The sequence below is a fragment of the Eumetopias jubatus genome, unplaced genomic scaffold (assembly GCF_037043125.1).
Source record: "Eumetopias jubatus isolate StellerSeaLion01/CBP00866 unplaced genomic scaffold, mEumJub1_p1.0 scaffold_10, whole genome shotgun sequence".
Taxonomy (NCBI): Eukaryota; Metazoa; Chordata; class Mammalia; order Carnivora; family Otariidae; genus Eumetopias; species Eumetopias jubatus.
The window spans coordinates 9,915,732-9,932,798 of NW_028274816.1; the positions used below are offsets into that span (position 1 = coordinate 9,915,732).

At 37.5% G+C, this 17,067-nt stretch overlaps 1 protein-coding gene and 1 pseudogene across 3 annotated transcripts in view; one reads left to right on the forward strand and one right to left on the reverse strand.

Moving 5' to 3' along the window:
* RBL2 (RB transcriptional corepressor like 2) overlaps positions 1-17,067 on the forward strand; it is a 49,364-nt gene that overhangs the window by 11,757 nt on the left and 20,540 nt on the right. For all 3 annotated transcript variants that reach the window (XM_028091551.2, XM_028091559.2, XM_088027375.1), the window contains 8 exons: positions 1,096-1,224; positions 4,265-4,425; positions 4,518-4,582; positions 5,215-5,401; positions 9,045-9,211; positions 12,961-13,067; positions 13,941-14,044; positions 15,863-16,000. In XM_028091551.2, the coding sequence (XP_027947352.1) occupies positions 1,096-1,224; positions 4,265-4,425; positions 4,518-4,582; positions 5,215-5,401; positions 9,045-9,211; positions 12,961-13,067; positions 13,941-14,044; positions 15,863-16,000 (1,058 nt within the window). The remainder of the gene's footprint in view (positions 1-1,095; positions 1,225-4,264; positions 4,426-4,517; positions 4,583-5,214; positions 5,402-9,044; positions 9,212-12,960; positions 13,068-13,940; positions 14,045-15,862; positions 16,001-17,067) is intronic.
* LOC114199613 (large ribosomal subunit protein uL18 pseudogene) lies at positions 2,701-3,462 on the reverse strand (annotated as a pseudogene).

A 17,067-nucleotide genomic window follows, 5' to 3' on the forward strand; every position in this document is an offset into this window, starting at 1 on the left:
ATGTTGAGGTTTAGAAATAATCCCTCAGATGTATGTTAGCTATTAAACTTGAATTCATGTGATGTTATAAGGGTGTAAAATCACTAGGAAGCATTCATATGCAGTGTTTAATGAGAAAAGGGATATGCTCGAAGTTATGAAAGATATCTAGAAATATTTCTTAATTTCTAAGAATTGAACTGTTTACCTGCCTATAAAAACTGATTTCAGTGTTAAACTTAAAACTAGGATTGCAGAAATGACATGTTTCTATAGGTTTGAGGTTTGGTTTCTTTTTTCTTTGTTACCATGCATCTATGTTATTCCTAGGATATTGTTTTGTTTTGTTTTAGTTTCCCTCTTAGAACTGCTTTTTGTGCATCCCAAAGATGTTGGACCATTGTGTGTCTCCATGTATTTTAATTTTTTTTACTTTTTTGTTTTTAATTAAGTTTTAAATCTTAATTCCAGTATAGTTAACATACAGTGTTAATTAGTTTCAGGTGTATAATATCTAATTTTCTTGACAGAAAAATGTTTTCACACTAAAGAATTTCCTACAGTTTGAGATAATTTATGAAGTTGTTTGTTTAGAATTTTCAAAGAAAAAAGCCAGTGATAAAATTTTGGTCAGCTACTAGGGATTTAATGCTTATTTAATGAATATTGAGTGAATGAATGTTGTTTTTAGTAAAGTTTTGGTTTTCATTACACTTAGAAATTTATTAGACTTTTAAGAGTAATATTTCAAAATGTAAATTTGCCAGAACACTTCATGTAACTTTTTTTTTAAAGGTTTTTTTTTTAAGATTTTATTTATTTGAGAGAGAGAATGAGAGAGAGAGAGCACATGAGAGGGGGGAGGGGCAGAGGGAGAAGCAGACTCCCCGCTAAGCAGGGAGCCTGATGTGGGACTCGATCCTGGGACTCCAGGATCATGACCTGAGCTGAAGGCAGTTGCTTAACCAGCTGAGCCACCCAGGTGTCCCTTCATGTAACTTTTGAGTCAGCTTTGGTACAGTGTTGTAAATGTCGTTTTAATTAAAGGAAGAAATTACTTTTAAAATATTGTAAAGTTGATGCAAATGTACTCGATAACTGTTTACATTCCTGTAGGTAATTTCCCCATGATTAGTGATGATTTGGTCAATTCTTACCATCTTCTCCTGTGTGCTTTGGACTTGGTTTATGGAAATGCCCTTCAGTGTTCCAATCGCAAAGAACTGGTGAATCCTAATTTTAAAGGTAAGATTATAAATCGCAGATTACTGGACAACTCACATTTCTACATTGTGTTTACCCTTGGGAGTTGTGCACATACCACAGGTTTCCAGCATCAGAGAATATAAGTGCTTTGAAAAGCTCTATCATCCTGGTTTTCCAGAGTACTTATAACTGCTTATCACCAGGAGTTGAGCTCTCTGTAAAAATATTTATGGAAAAAGCAATTGCAAATATTACAAACTGTAAAGTCTTTCATGGCAACTTGAGAAGTTTCTGCAATATATACTCAATAAGAAGAAGGAATTTAAAAATCCAGAGTAGCAAAGTGACATTAAAACTGATGTTGTGTTTCTACATTGCCAGGCTTTCACAAGTAGCTCAAAATGGATTTATTGAAATACTCTTCATTTCAATTTTTTTCCCTACAGAAGAGGAGTAGTAATGGTTGTAAATAAGTAAAATGAATTTTTAGCTCTTAAACTAAAAGATGAATAGAAATGATTGTTTTGGCAATGCATTTAGCAGGTTTTAAGGCATGTAATTTCTGTGAGTGATACACAGTAAGAGACCAAATCATAACTTACAATTAATATTATAAATATTAAACAGTATTTATAGATCTAGTATATAATGCTGTTGCTATTTGAATAATACCATGGTAGGGATAGGATTCTGAATGATTTTCAATTTTGGGGTGGTTGCAATTAGAATTTTAGCTTGTCCAACTCTCAAGGTAGATTTTTAAAGTTAGGAAGTTAGTTACCTAGTTGCTCCTGCTTTGGTATATTTAATGTTTTTCATTTAATGTTTTTTTCTCTCCTTTCCTTTCTAACTCCCTCAAATTTATGTTTCCATATAGTGGCTGCTTTTCATTTTTCCACTCTTATTTAGTTTTTCTTATACTGAATCTAGGGCAAGAATAAGCTGTAAATCAATATGTTAAATGCTTCCAATATAATGAAATGAAAGCTTATAAACTATATATACTTTGAATAGTAATGTTTTTCAAAGTCATATTTTTATTTGAATGTCAGACTTATTTGCAAAGTTATATTTTATTTTTATGTTTTTTAGATCTTACAATATACTAAAATTGTTTCTTTTTTTTAAGTGTCTCCAGATAAATAATTGAATAACTAAAATCTTTTGAGTAGTGATACACTTTACTTCTATTTATATTTATTTTTGTTTAAGTATAATTAACATACAATGTCATATTAGTTTCAAGTGTACAATATAGTGATTCAGCAATTCTATACATCACCCAGCACTCACCATGGTAACTGTAGTCACCATCTATCACCATACAATGTTATTACGATATTACTGACTATATTCTTTATGTTGTACTTTTTGTCTCCATGACTGCTTATTTTTATTTATTTATTTATGTATGTATGTATGTATGTATGTATGTATGTATGTCAGCTGCTTGGTGAATAAGTTTTTTTATTGTCTTTATCTGAAAAATCTTCATAGGAATTGTGGTTTGGTTTATTAGCTTTCAGCAGCCTGTTCCTGAGCTCTAAGGAAGCTTGCCTTCTTCTGAGCTCCCTAATCTTTCTTCTGGGTAAGAGACAATTTTTTGGGATGGTTCCACCTCTTCTTTTTAACTTCTTTCTTAGGCTTCTTCTCATAGACTGGTTTCTCTCAGGTAGTAGCGAGAGCTTTCTTATACATCTCCTTCACCATGTCTAGAGATACTTTGTTCTTTATGTATTGACAGAATTGTTCCTTGTAAGCATCTTCATCTTCTTCCATTAGGTAACACATATAATCTGCAACGTTCTGACCCATGACATGCTTCCGATCTTCTTCTGCATTGACTTCCTTGCTTTCCAAATCATAACCAAGGAATTGTTTGGTACTGTGAGTGACAGACAAGCCTCCATCCATAGCTCCCTTGAGGGCCCCCAAAACTTTATGTCCAGTAGTAGTTCTGGGCAGCCCTGCATCCAAATAGCAGGTGAAGGCACCAGGTTGATCACCAGTGCTTTCCACATTGCATTCATCTCTAATCATTTCCACTTGGCCTTCACAGATCTTGTCCCTGCCAAACCTGTTGAGGAGCCTACAGACCAGCAGCAGGTCCATACAATATGCTGCAGCATAATTTGTCAGGCCAGCCTTCACACCATACTTTGTGAGTTCATGAGCGTGAGCTGCACACACAATCATATCTTCTTCTATATGGGCATGAGCAGTCTGACAAATGATCTCTCTGTTGGTTACGTGGACCATCATCCTGTATTTTTAATCTGAATTACCAAGCATTTCTGAACATAGTTATCAGTCTTACCCTCTCACCTTCTAAATTTCACCTGGTATCTCCTGATGCAAGCCTTATTCTTGACAACTTGACAAACGCCATCCTACAGAACAGAGACTGGTTTCTGAGGCTCGCCACAGACCAGCACATCCTTGCCAATGCTTGTTATTTCTTGCCATTTTGATACTAGCCATTCTGACTGGTGTGACACAGGTGGTATCTCATTGTGGTTTTGATTTGCATTTCCCTGATGATGAGTGATACTGAGCATCTTTTCATGTGTCTGTTAGCCGTCTGGATCTCTTCTTTTGAAAAATGTTTATTGAGGTCCTCTGCCCATTTTTGAATCGGATTGTTTGGTTTTTTGGTGTTGAGTTGTATGACTTCTTTATATATTTTGGATATTAACTCCTTACTGGATAAATCATTTGCAGATTTCTTCTCCCATTCACTAGGTTGCCTTTTTGTTTTGTTGATGGTTTCCTTTGCTGCGCAGAAGCTTTTATTTTGGTGTTGTCTCAATAGTTGATTTTTGTTTTTGTTTCCCTTGCCTGAGGAGACATATCCATAAATATGTTGCCAAGGATGATGTTGAAGAGATTACTGCCTAAGTTTTCTTTTGTCTATTTGCTATTTTTGAGGTAAATTTAGAGTCAAATTAGGCCCTTATATACTGTTTCCTGTATACTTATATGCTAACTCACGTGCTGATTAGACTTTATTTTCATTTATTACGATTTGACTTATTGAATATTACCTGACCTCTCTCTTCTGTGATTTTACTCATTGTAGGCCTGTCTGAAGATTTTCATGCTAAGGATTCTAAACCTTCCTCCGACCCACCTTGTGTCATTGAGAAACTCTGTTCCTTACATGATGGCCTAGTTTTGGAAGCAAAGGGAATAAAAGAACATTTCTGGAAACCCTATATTAGGAAACTTTATGAAAAAAAGGTTTGTAAGTAGTAAAGAAGTAATGTGAAAATATTTTCTGGGTAAAGATTTGTTTTAATATGCTGACTTAAGGACCTTTTCTTTCATCATAGCTCCTTAAGGGAAAAGAAGAAAATCTTACGGGGTTTTTAGAGCCGGGGAATTTTGGAGAGAGTTTGTGAGTACTTCTGTTATCAAACTGTTTTAATATTTTAAATTGCATACTTAGAAAACCTCAGAGTTTACTGTTTTTATTGTTTGTACCCTGGAAATACAGAATATGTTTTGTGGGAGAACATAGGAAAGCAGTGAAAAATTCCATCGACTGTTACTCTAAGCACATGGTTTTAAATTTATTGCAAATTGTGTGGCTGTTCTTTAAAGCTTTAATAGTTAAGCTTTTGGATCGTAATTTTTGAGATAAAGAAATTCTTTTGGAACTATATAGGTTAAAAACGATGATGTGGAAGTAGTGAAGTCTTCACAGATGCCTAGAGCAGCTAGGAAAGATAACTCAGCATGTCACTAGAAGCTGCACCTGCCCGGCAGGCTGGTACAGGGCACCCACCCTGAAACACTGTCCGCAAAATACACCTACTGTACGGTGGAGTGGCTTACTGTAGCAAGCTTGTGTTTCATACACCTCGGTTTTTATAATTAGCAGTGGTCTGCAGTTTAGCTTGCACAAAATTATTAGAACTTTTTAGTAAATTAAAAAAATGAAATAACTAAGTGGCCTAAAACATGAATTGAAATGGCAGTTCTGTGAGTGTATATGTTGTTTATTTTGCTTTCTTTCCCGCCCTCTAGTAAAGCCATCAATAAGGCCTATGAGGAGTATGTTTTATCTGTTGGGAATTTAGATGAAAGGATATTTCTTGGAGAAGATGCTGAAGAGGAAATTGGGACTCTCTCCAGGTGTCTGAATTCTGGTTCAGGAACAGAGACTGCTGAAAGGGTGCAGATGAAAAACATCTTGCAGCAGCACTTCGACAAGGTGAGCTGGCCGGGGCCAGGAGAGCCGAAGTGCAGGAGCAGACGTGCCAGACGTTCCATTTTACGTGGGTAATTGTGTGTGTGTGCGCGCGCGCACATGTTGTACTTCTTCCAGTATGAAAAAGAAAATGCTTGTCATACTTAACTGAAAAGGTTGTCTGTGTTTACTGATTTAATTTTTGTTAACATCAGCTTTCAAAGTTTTGGGGTAGATCTGAGAGAGCATTTAATATAAATTTAAATGAATGTATCATGCTGATAGCTGTTGGTTTTGAAAAAATGGGCCAGTAATATGCAGTCTTTATTTATTGAACATGGTAGACACAGAAAATGTCAGTTGACCTGAAGGGTGCCTTCATCTAGACACTAGAGAAACTGAGAAAATGTAGTTTTTTTTTTTTTAAGATTTTATTTATTTGTTCATGAGAGAGAGAGAGAGAGAAAGAGAGAGAGGGGCAGAGGGAGAAGCAGGCTCCCAAGGAGCAGGGAGCCCGATGCGGAACTCGATCCCAGGACCCTGGGATCATGACCTGAGCCGAAGGCAGACGCTTAACCATCTGAGCCACCCAGGCGCCCGAGAATCTGTAGTCTTTAGGAAAATTCTGTTAAACTGAGTTTCAGGATCATGGTGTTATTTCTTGCATACACTTAGGGTGATGGAGACTAAGAGTTTCCCAATTCTGTTGTATGATGTTCAAAGAAAATATACAGCTTTTGACAAGTGCCTCCAGAGGCAGTGTGGATAATTCCAAGGGGTAATTCACCTGTAAGATCAAACTTAAGACTGGTTTGCTTATTCATTCAACAAATACTCTAAAGGTATTTATGCCAGATAGTGTCCTGGACACTGGGGATACATCAGTGGACAAAACAGCCATGAATATCCTGTTTTATATTCTAATGTGGAGAGGTAGATAACCAAACAAGTAAATATACAGGACATCAGATGATGATATATGAAGAAAAGTAAAACAGAGTAGTAGTACAGAGTACTGGGGAGGAGGGAGAAAGGGTGGGCCTTGGGCTGCTAGACACAGGGCTGTGGGGAAAGGCATCTCTGAGGAGGTAACACCAACAGAGATGTGAAGTAAATGAGGAAGCGAGTCATGTGAAGAGCTGAGAAATGTGTTCTGCAAGCCCAGAGAACAGCATGGGCCAAGCCTTGCTGCGGGAGCATGGTTGGCTTTTTGGAGGAATCGCGGGAATGCTGTGTGGTAGGAATAGAGTGAGTGAGTGAGTGAAAGAATGATTAAAGAGTGAGGGGCGGGCGGACATGAGGGTCAGGAGTTCCATATCCGGCGTTGGCAGCTGTAGTAAGAATTTTTGCCTTTCCTCTGATTGGGAGGAAAGCCATTAGGAGCTACCACCGTCCATGTGAAGATGTGTGAAACAGTTTTCCACTGTTATGGAAAACAGTGACTGGATCAGCCTGATTGACATTTTTAAAGGTCTCATGAGGAGGTGCTTCAGGGGGCAAGGTGGAAGAAGGGAATTAAGAGGCTGTTGCAGTAGTTCTGGTGATAGCTCACGGTGGTTTGGACCAGAGCAGTGGTTGTACTGGGGCCGTATTGTGGAGATGGCACCCACAGGACTGCCTGAGGGCTTGGATCCGGGGTGTGAGAGAAAGAAGACAGTGATGACTCCAGTTGCATAAATGGTGTGAAAGCTGAAGTCCTTACGAAGGCCTCTAAGGTCCTCAGATATGCTGAGCATACCCCAACTCAAAGCCTGCGCTCTTGCTGTTTCCTCTGCCTAGAACATGTTTCTTCGAGCTATTCATGTGGTTGACTTCCTCACTTCATTCAGGTCTCTGATAGACTGACCACTGTACAGAATACTAACCACCAACTTCCTCCCCAGCCTTCAGCACTTCCTTTCCCTCTTACTCTGCAATTAGTGTTCCTCTTAGTATTTGTCACTGTCTTAAGGTAAGTGGGTAGGTAGAAAGGATTGTTTGTCTGACAGTAAGTCAATTAGATACAAAGATAGGAAAAGAGAAAGAATCGTTTGTTATGCAAAGCTCTGGGGCACTGCAAAAACTTAGAAGTCTTTACTTGGAGAAGGAATGTCCTGATATTTAAAAATCTCAGTATTTATACCTGAGTCAAAGAAAGGCTCCTTGATCAGAATGCACGGGAAGCCTTAAGCCAAGAACTGAACAGTACTACCAAGAAACTGCACGCTGACCTGGAGGACTGTGGGCACAAGGCTGTTGGTGGGAGTCCTGCCTTGTTCCCTCTGCAGAAGCACTGCTCCCTGTGGGTGGTGTGAGACGCAGCTGGCTGTTCTTGCTTTCCTGTGTGTGTGCAAGCTGTCCCCTCCCAGCGCAGCACTGGTCCGCATGCAGGAAGGAAGCTGGCTCCAGGAAAAGCTGGGTAGAGCAGGGAGGAGCCTTCTGAATGTCCTTAACCTACCCAGGTCATCTTACCAATCTAAAAAAATTATAGAATTAATTTCTTTGAAACCAAGTGGAAGTCTTGGCACTATCCTGTTTAAGTCACAGAGGAAGCATATAGATTTCGATGTGTATGGTGATCTTCTGTGCTTATCTATATCACATTAAACTTGAGTAGTTGTTTTGCTGGGTGAAGATTTTGCTAGGTGTTTTTACAAGTACTTCTAGAATAAATATACTTACTACATAGGGAAACATAGTTTTTCCTGAATATTGAAAAACACTCTTAAGCTATCTTAGCCTTTCAGAGTTTATTAGAAAAAATAGAAAGGATGTTTCACTAGCATATGTATTCATGCTTAAATTCTCAGACATGAAGTCATATATTTTTTATATTTATATGCAAGAATGTTGACTTAAATGTACTTCCCTGAAGGTCCGTCTCCTTTAGGGGGGAAAGAGAGATAGATTCCTGTAACGGAAGGTAAAGGAGGGGCGGGAAGGCTGAAGAAAGCTGTTTGTTCTGTGTCAGGCTGTTTTTTTGTCCAGGAGTGTTGCTGTGTCCCATCTCTCTGAAGCAAATTTGTTGATTTAGATGGGCTTTTGTTAAATCATGGAATTCATCTGGGCCAGGTTTAATTCACCGCTTTCTTTTGTCAATCTGTGAGTAGTCAGAAAAAAGTAATAGATGGGAGCTGTGAAATTCTGTTTCTCAGGGATATTCTTAATAGTTTATTGCTTATTTGTGCCTTTTGGCTTAGGTTTGAAGTAGAGATACTAGGGAACTATGCCTTATCTTAAAGGTTTAACTTTTTTTTTTTTTAAGATTTTATTTATTTATTAGTGAGTGAGAAGGACAGGGGGAGAGGCAGAGGCAGAGGAAGAAGCAGATTCCCCGCTGAGCAGGGAGCCCCATGTGGGGCTTGATCCCCAGGACCCTGGGATCATGACCTGAGCCGAACGAAGGCAGACGCTTAACTGACTCAGCCACTCAGGAGCTCCTTAAAGGTTTAACTTTTAATAGACAAACTTCCTAGTTGGCTAAAATACAAATTGTCCTTTCACACATCTTCACATGGAGGGTGGTAGCTCCTAGTGGCGTTATTATGTGTAAATTCCAAGAATAGTGATATTTGAATCATTAAAATTTATTGATAAAGTCTGATTGGTTTAAATTCTCATTTGTGAAGTAATTAAAGTCATTCTGACCTAAAATAATGTTCTCTCTGCCCTCCCCCCCCCAATTTAGTCTAAAGCACTTAGAATCTCCACACCACTTACCGGTGTGAGGTACATGAAGGATAACAGCCCTTGTGTGACCCCAGTGTCTACGGCAGCACACAGCTTGAGCCGTCTTCACGCCATACTAACAGGCCTCAGGAATGCACCAAGTGAGAAACTGGAACAGATTCTGAGGTTAGTTTGAGCCCTTCTTGCCTTCTAAGATTTGATTGTTGACCATTTTCTATTTTAATTTTTTAACTTTTAGTGCCTTAATTCACTCATTATTAATCGTATACCAGTTGCATGCTCAGACCCTGCTGTTAGTCTGTGGAGGGCATAAGTAATATGGGACGTAGGAATAGAAGGTGATCATTTTTCCTCAGTATCTTAGTGTGTTCCAGCTGTTATCACAGAAGACCATAGACTGGGTGACTTACAAACAACAGTATCAAGGTGCCAAGATGCAGTGTCTGGTGAGAACTGCTTCCTGGTCTTTTTGCTGACCTCACATGGTGTGAGGAGGCACGGGAACTCTCTAGGGCCTCTTTTATAAGCGCACTAATCCCATTCATGAGGGCTCCACTGTCATGACCTAATCACTCCCAAAGGCCCCACTGCCAAAGACCATCACATTGGGGGATTAGGTTTCAACATGAGAAGCTGGAGGGGGAGCACAAATATTCAGTCCTATAGCACTCAGATTTCTTTTATGTAGTATGGGAGACAGTAACTAACAACACTATACACTGTAGATTAAAGCACCACACTGTTACCAACTGTTCTATCGTAAGATTTCAGGGAAAGAGGGATCAATAAAGATGGGAGTTGTCAAAGGACTCCATGAAGAGGATTGGACTTGAGCAAATTTCTGAGGGGTGGGTCAGATTTGGAAAGATAAACACTTAATATTCATAACTAATGTCAAACCACTGTAACTTCTGTAAGCTCTAGAGAATACCCTTACCCTGAAAATGAAGTTAACTGCCTTCAGTCCTTTGATCTGTCTAAGACTGGTGGGAATATCATTGAGCTTTAGCGAAAAGCATAATAAACTGAATCTCATGACTTGTGCATAGTTTTTGCAAATTTATTTCAACGAATTACCTCCAGGGCCCCTCCTAGTTCTAAAAAGTATAGGATTTGATGACACAGACCCTATAGGAGCCCATTTTGTTTCTGGTGGTATAGTGTAAGAAGGCCCAGTATACATACTTTAGTAATTTCTTATTCACAGCTGGACTTATTAAACCATGAAGTCTGCTTTATTTATAAACTTGGGATTAATATCCAGTAGGCTATGTCTGTATGGCCTCTTCCTAAGTCGTGTTTCTCAGACCTTGTTTACATAGAATAGAGAAGCATTTTATAAATACATTTTAGAAGACTGACTTAGTCTTTATATCTTACAGATCTCTTTAGAATCTCTAACCAGGTGTAGCAGCTTCTTTAATCTTAAACACCATTAGTGGGGTTAAATATTACCAGTAAATATTAGGTAAAACCAAAGAGTCCTATTTTCTGAAAGGTACCTGTGTGTGTTCATAAATAAAATTCTGCTTGTATATGATATTCAGTAGCTAACTCTAGCCGGATTATAACTGATTTTTATTTTCTTTATAATTTTCTAAACTTGCTAAGCTTTTACAATGAATATGTATATCTATGATCAAGATAAAAACATAGTTGCTTCAACACAGTCATGCTGAGCTAGCATCTGCACCTGGAATTGGACAGGGCCGCAACCTCTGCTATGCCCACCACTTCCCATGACCTCTGGACCATGGACCCCCACAAAGTGAGCGAGCTTCAGGCCTTTGTGAAAATGTGTAAGCAGGATCCAAGCATTCTGCACACTGAGGAAATGCACTTCCTGAAGGAGTGGATGGAGAGCATGGAGGGTAAAATACTACCTGCTACTCATAAAACTAAATCAGAAGAAAATATCAAGAAAGAAAAAACAGAAGAAGGCAGAGGAAAACATAAAGACAAATGAACCATCAAGTAAGGAAAGTGATCTAGAAATTGACAGTGAAGGTGTGATTGAACCAGATACTGACGCCCCTGAAGAAATGGGAGATGACAGTGTAGAGGTGACTGGGGAAATGATGGATCAGGCAAATGATAAAAAAGTGGCTGCCATTGATGCCCTAAATGATAGTGAACTACAGAAAGCCATTGACTTGTTCACAGATGCCATCAAGCTGAATCCTTGCTTGGCCATTCTGTATGTCAAGAGAGCCGGTGTCTTCATCGAATTACAGAAGCCAAATGCTGCCATCCAAGACTGTGACAGAGCTATTGAAATAAATCCCAAAGTAAGTCAGAGGGGGAGACGAACCATGAGAGATGATGGACTCTGAAAAACAAACTGAGGGTTCTAGAGGGGAGGAGGGTAGGGGGATGGGTTAGCCTGGTGATGGGTATTAAAGAGGGCACGTTCTGCATGGAGCACTGGGTGTTATGAACAAACAATGAATCATGGAACACTACATCAAAAACAAATGATGTAATATATGGTGATTAACATAACAATAAAAAAATTAAAAAAAAAAGAAAGAAATCCCGATTCAACTCAGCCTTACAAGTGGCGAGGGAAAGCACACAGACTTCTGGGCCACTGGGAAGAAGCAGCACATAATCTTGCCCTTGCTTGTAAACTGGATTATGATGAAGATGCTAGCACATGCTGAAAGAAGTTCAACCAACTGCCCAGAAAATTGCCGAACATCAAGAAAGTATGAGTAAAAAAGAAGAGTGAAAGATCAAAGAAAGAATAGAAAGTGTTAAGAAGGTTTGGGAAGAACATGAGGGAGCCCAGAGGGAGGAAGAAGCCAGATGACGATCAGAAGCCCAGACTAGCTCTTTTCTGGGTGGCTTTCCTGTGGGAATGCGTGGAATGGCAGAGGGCAAGCCTGGAATGGAAGGGATGCCCCTGGGCTCAATGAAATTCTTAGTGACCAAAGGTTCTTGCAGCCATGCAGGATCCAGAAGTTATGGGTGGCCTTCTGGAATGTGGCCCAGAACCCAGTAAATGTGTCAAATAGCTGAGCAACCCAAAAGTTATGAATCTCATCAGTAAATTGTCAAATTTGGAGGTCAAGCATAATGCCCTTCAGACAAATAAGACCCTTGCTGAAGGAAAAACAACTTAGATCACCTAATGGATGTTGCAGTAATACAGTGTACCTCTGACCTCATGGAGAAAAAGCTGGGCTGCTGTGAAGAGAATCCCTACCCCTCGGCCCCATGTGTAACCCAAACATTTTGTAGTGGTTTGCTATTGGGTATTCATTCACATAATGTTTTCCTACCAGGAATTCCTACTAGGAATTTTAAACCTTAAAAATACTTAAAAACAAGTTAAAAGGGTGTGTGAATCCCTTAAAAAAAAAAAAAGAAAACGTTACAAAGGCCTACGTGATGATAATTTGTATAATGCTTCTGTATCTAACATATATTGCCTTTCTGGTTTAAAAAAAAAATGAAATAAACCTCATTTTGGAGGAAAAAATGTAGAATGCCAGTAATGGTTTATATGAGTCTGTAGTATAGTTTATATACCTCCTCATTCTGTTTTCTTCCAGGAGTTCCTAATGGGAGTTGTATTGCCCTCTGAGGAAACAGTTGAAGGCAAATTTGTTTGTTACCAGTGATTGCAGATGTGTAGGGTAGGTGGGGGCCAGTCAAGAAGGCTAAACTTAACTGCAGTAAAGGTACAGCTCCACGCAAGAAATATTTTTTTCACTCAAAATGGTTATACCAACACTTTTGATAAGGAGGTATGGGATTCCCTAGAATAATTTGGGAAGTGTGCAGTTTTTGTTCAAAGTATTTTATATTTACAGGTTAGTAAAATTACAGAGTTGTAAATAGTTTATTACTTTGTAACTGGGTTAGACCTTTAAGTTGGATAATTTCTTACCTTTTTTTTTTTTTTTTAGGACATGTTCCAGAGATCCAACACAGGCCATTGCCAACAGATTGAAAGAAATGTATGAAATATATTCTCAGCATTGCCAGCCAGATGAGGATTTCAGTAATTCTAAAGGTAAGGCTTAATACTGTCTTGTTCTCATCTTTGATGTTTACATAGAGTCCTTTCTTGGTAAGTGAGTCAGAAATATGAAGAATAGATTTAGGACTTTAGATTGAGGGCTACAATATGGATGTCCAATTTTTCTGTTAACCAAGTGGTTTCTGGGCTTGTCTCCATAAGAGAAAATGTAGACTGATGCCTGGTACTTTGTTTGCAAAATCTTTAGTTTCATTTGTAGACTGGATATTATTAAATTTCGGAGTATAGTGGTTCTTCAAAATATTAAGAATAAGTTCAGAAGATGTAACTGTTTCATGCCCATACCTGTTCTAGAAGTTGTCTGATGTCATGAATTAGAACCAAGTATGAGTAGAATAGTAAACCAATTATATATACCTCTCAGCATAGAGCTGCTCATTTCAAACTTAAAAAAAAAAAAAGTGTGACTCTTAATGGAATGCTATTACAGTTTTTAAGTGAAAATTTCATTTTACAGGGGCGCCTGGGTGGCTCAGTTGGTTAAATGTCTACCTTCGGCCCCGGTCCCACGTCAGGCTCCTTGCTCAGCGGGGAGTCTGCTTCTCCCTTTCTCTCTGCCTGCCGCTCCCCCTGCTTGTGCTCCATCTCTCTCTCGCTGTCAAATAAATAAATAAAATCTTTTTTAAAATATTTCATTTCACAATTTTAGAAAAATGTTAGTGTTACTGTGGCTACCATGAAGAAAATTAAGAAATCTTAGGAATGATTGGTGTAGCAGCTGTAGGAAGTGCATATATATGAAGTAATTGGTTGGTTTTTAAATTTTCTTTTGTGGGCAGGGAATGGGGTAGACTCACTTTCTACCATATGTTCTTTGCATGTGACTCTTGTCTTTTATTTGTGCAGAAATTGCCAGCAAACATTTTCGTTTTGCAGAGATGCTTTACTATAAAGTATTAGAATCTGTTATTGAACAGGAACAGAAAAGACTGGGAGACATGGATTTATCTGTGAGTAAACCACCAGTGTATTGGTCAGCACAATAAAATGTAGTTTCCTTTTAGCCCTACCCATACAAAACCCTGGACTAAACCAAACAAAGATAAAGCCGTAGCTTTGAGGGATTAAGATTGGCAGCTGAGCAAACTCCTGTCTTCACCTCTGGTCCCTCTCTTAGTGTTTCTCAGTGTGGCAGGCCGTGTACTAGAACTCACCGCTTCTGTGGGCAGTAAGACTCCATAGTCAAAGACTGAAACATTCAGACTTAAGGTAAATTGAGTTTTTAGAAAGCATGGACTTATTAACCGGCACACTCCCTGAACAAACCCTTGTATAGCAAGAATAAGTCGAGTATTGACTAGATAGGACTTTAACATAAATATTCAGCCATTGCTCTTTGACTAAGAAAATTATTTTTTCTAGATTTTACTAGTCAAGAAATATAAATTGATTTTGAAATAAGTGTTTACTTTTAATGACATAAAAATGATTTTTAAAAACTGCTTTTTAAAATAACATTTTAGAGAAAATTATAAAACTGACCGATAATTGTTCTAATTTCATGTAACTATTTATATTTCTTTTTTATACATGAAATTATGGGTATAGGAATTTAAAAGGCTGTTAAGACAAATTTTTAAATTTTGAAACACATACAGGAGGGTATATAAAACAGTTGCAGTTTATGGCTGATAATAAGTGGCTACCTTTATACCCACCCAAGAAACTTACTAAAACAATTTTTTATTGTAGTAAAATATACATAACATAAAACCATTTTAAGCATTTTTAAGTGTACAATTCAGTGGCACTAAGTACATTCATGGTGTTGTACAACCCTCACCACCAGCCATGTTTAGAACTTTTTCATCATCCCCAACTGAAAGTTTGTACCCATTAAGCAATGACTCTCCATTCTCACTTCCTTTGAGCTCCTGATAATCTCTACTCTACTTTCTGTCTCCACAAATTAACCTGTTCTAGGTATAATCATATAGTATTTGTTCTTTTGTGTCCCGCATATTTCACTTGGCCTGGTGTATTCAAGGTTCATCTGTGTTTTAGCATGTCAGAATTTCATGCCTTTTTACGGCTGAATAGTATTCAAGATATTATTCATAATCAACAGTATATAATTGTTTGCCTTTTTTTTTGGTCAAGTTGTAGGAGTTATCCTTATATATGATTTGCAAACATTTTCTCCCATTCTGTGGGTTGTGTCTTTACTTCATTGATAGTGTCCTTTGATAGACAAAAGGTTTTAATTTTGATGAAGCCCAATTTATGTTTTTTTCTCCTGTTGCCTAGGTTTTTGGTGTCTAAGTAACTTTTTAATTGAAAAATAGTAAATGTTTATGTACAGATTTGAGAAATTAATAGCCAAAAAAAGGGGGGGATGCGATTATGTCTCCTGAGAGAAGTATGTTCACTTGTGGCGCATGACCATCTAGCCAGTCACCTGCCTTCCAGCTGTCTTTTTTTCTGACGGTGGCCTCTAACTGTAAATACTGTTTTGTAACCTCTTTCCACATTATTATTCCCCTAAGCAGCAGGGCGTATGTATATTTTTGTTAGGGATATAATTTTTTATCAGCTACATTTCACAATATGTAAGATTTTTGAAAGTTCTTTTATATTGTTGTAATATTTGTTTTGCTAAAACATGGGCTTATTACGCTAAGAAAAGTTCTATAAGAAAGTAAGCACATACTTCTCACTAACTCAGAAAATAAGACTTCCTTTGATATTTTTATTTAACTTTACTAAGTAGAAAATGTCTTTGTTAGAGTAGGCTAATATTTCTAAATGTTAATAACTTTGTTTTATAGGGCATTCTGGAACAAGATGCATTCCATAGATCGCTTTTGGCCTGCTGCCTTGAGGTCGTCACTTTTTCTTATAAGCCTCCTGGGAATTTTCCATTTATTACTGAACTATTTGATGTGCCACTTTATCATTTTTATAAGGTATTTTTAAAAATCTGATACTGATAAAGAAACTGTAGATGCAACCAACTTCCTGTTGTTAGCTGGCTAATTCATTTTGCTACCTAAGTACATCTCTTCTCTTTTTAATAATATATTTAATAATATATTTAGTAGTTTTTTCTGGGGAGAAGAAATAGAGAAGATATACTATCTTCTCAGATAGTATAAAGACCTATTTGGGGTAAAAGCTTCATTTGATTCTTCCTTTTATCTGCTATAGTCTTTTAGAATACTTTCATTTTATTGGCTAGGAAGCCTTTAAAAAAAGTAGTAAACAAATCAGTAGCTAATCTTATATAACAACCTTTTTAAATTTTATATTTTAATGAATTAAGTAGGCTCCACACCCAGCGTGGAGCCCAACACCAGGCTTGAATTCACGACCCTGAGATCAAGACCTGAGCTTAAATCGAGACAGATGCTTACCTGACTGAGCCACTCAGGTGCCCCAAACTTTTTTTATTTTATGGAAATAACATTGAAAGTGTCTTTCAGGAGAAAAAAATTCTCTTTCACATGTTATATAGAAGTGCAGAGCGATGGCAATGATTTGGTGGTAATTGTTTTTGTCTTGATATCAATTTAGTGTATGGGTTTATCTTAATTCTAATACAGTAGTCAAAAATCAGTTTTTTTAGTGGCACGAATTGAATGTTTAGACTTTTTGTTTTATTTATTTACTTATGTATTTATTATTTTTTTAAGTAATCTCTACACCCAATGTGGGGCTTGAACTCACAATCCTGAGAGTAAGAGTCAGATGCTCTGCTAACTGAGCCAGCCAGGTGCCCCTAGAGTTTTTAAATGTGAAATGTGAAATGTAAGAGTAATATTTTTCAGCTTTAATAGAAAAGGCATCTTTTTTCTTTGAAAAATGTTTAAAATATGCCATTATACAAAAGATTTTCTATAATTCCTACATGAATTTTAAATAATAGTTATTTATAAAGATAGAGGAAGACCAGCTGTTTCAAAACAGTACTGTTATTTAGATTTGTAATTTTTGATGAATTATCTGCTGTATCTATAAATATGTAAAAACAAAA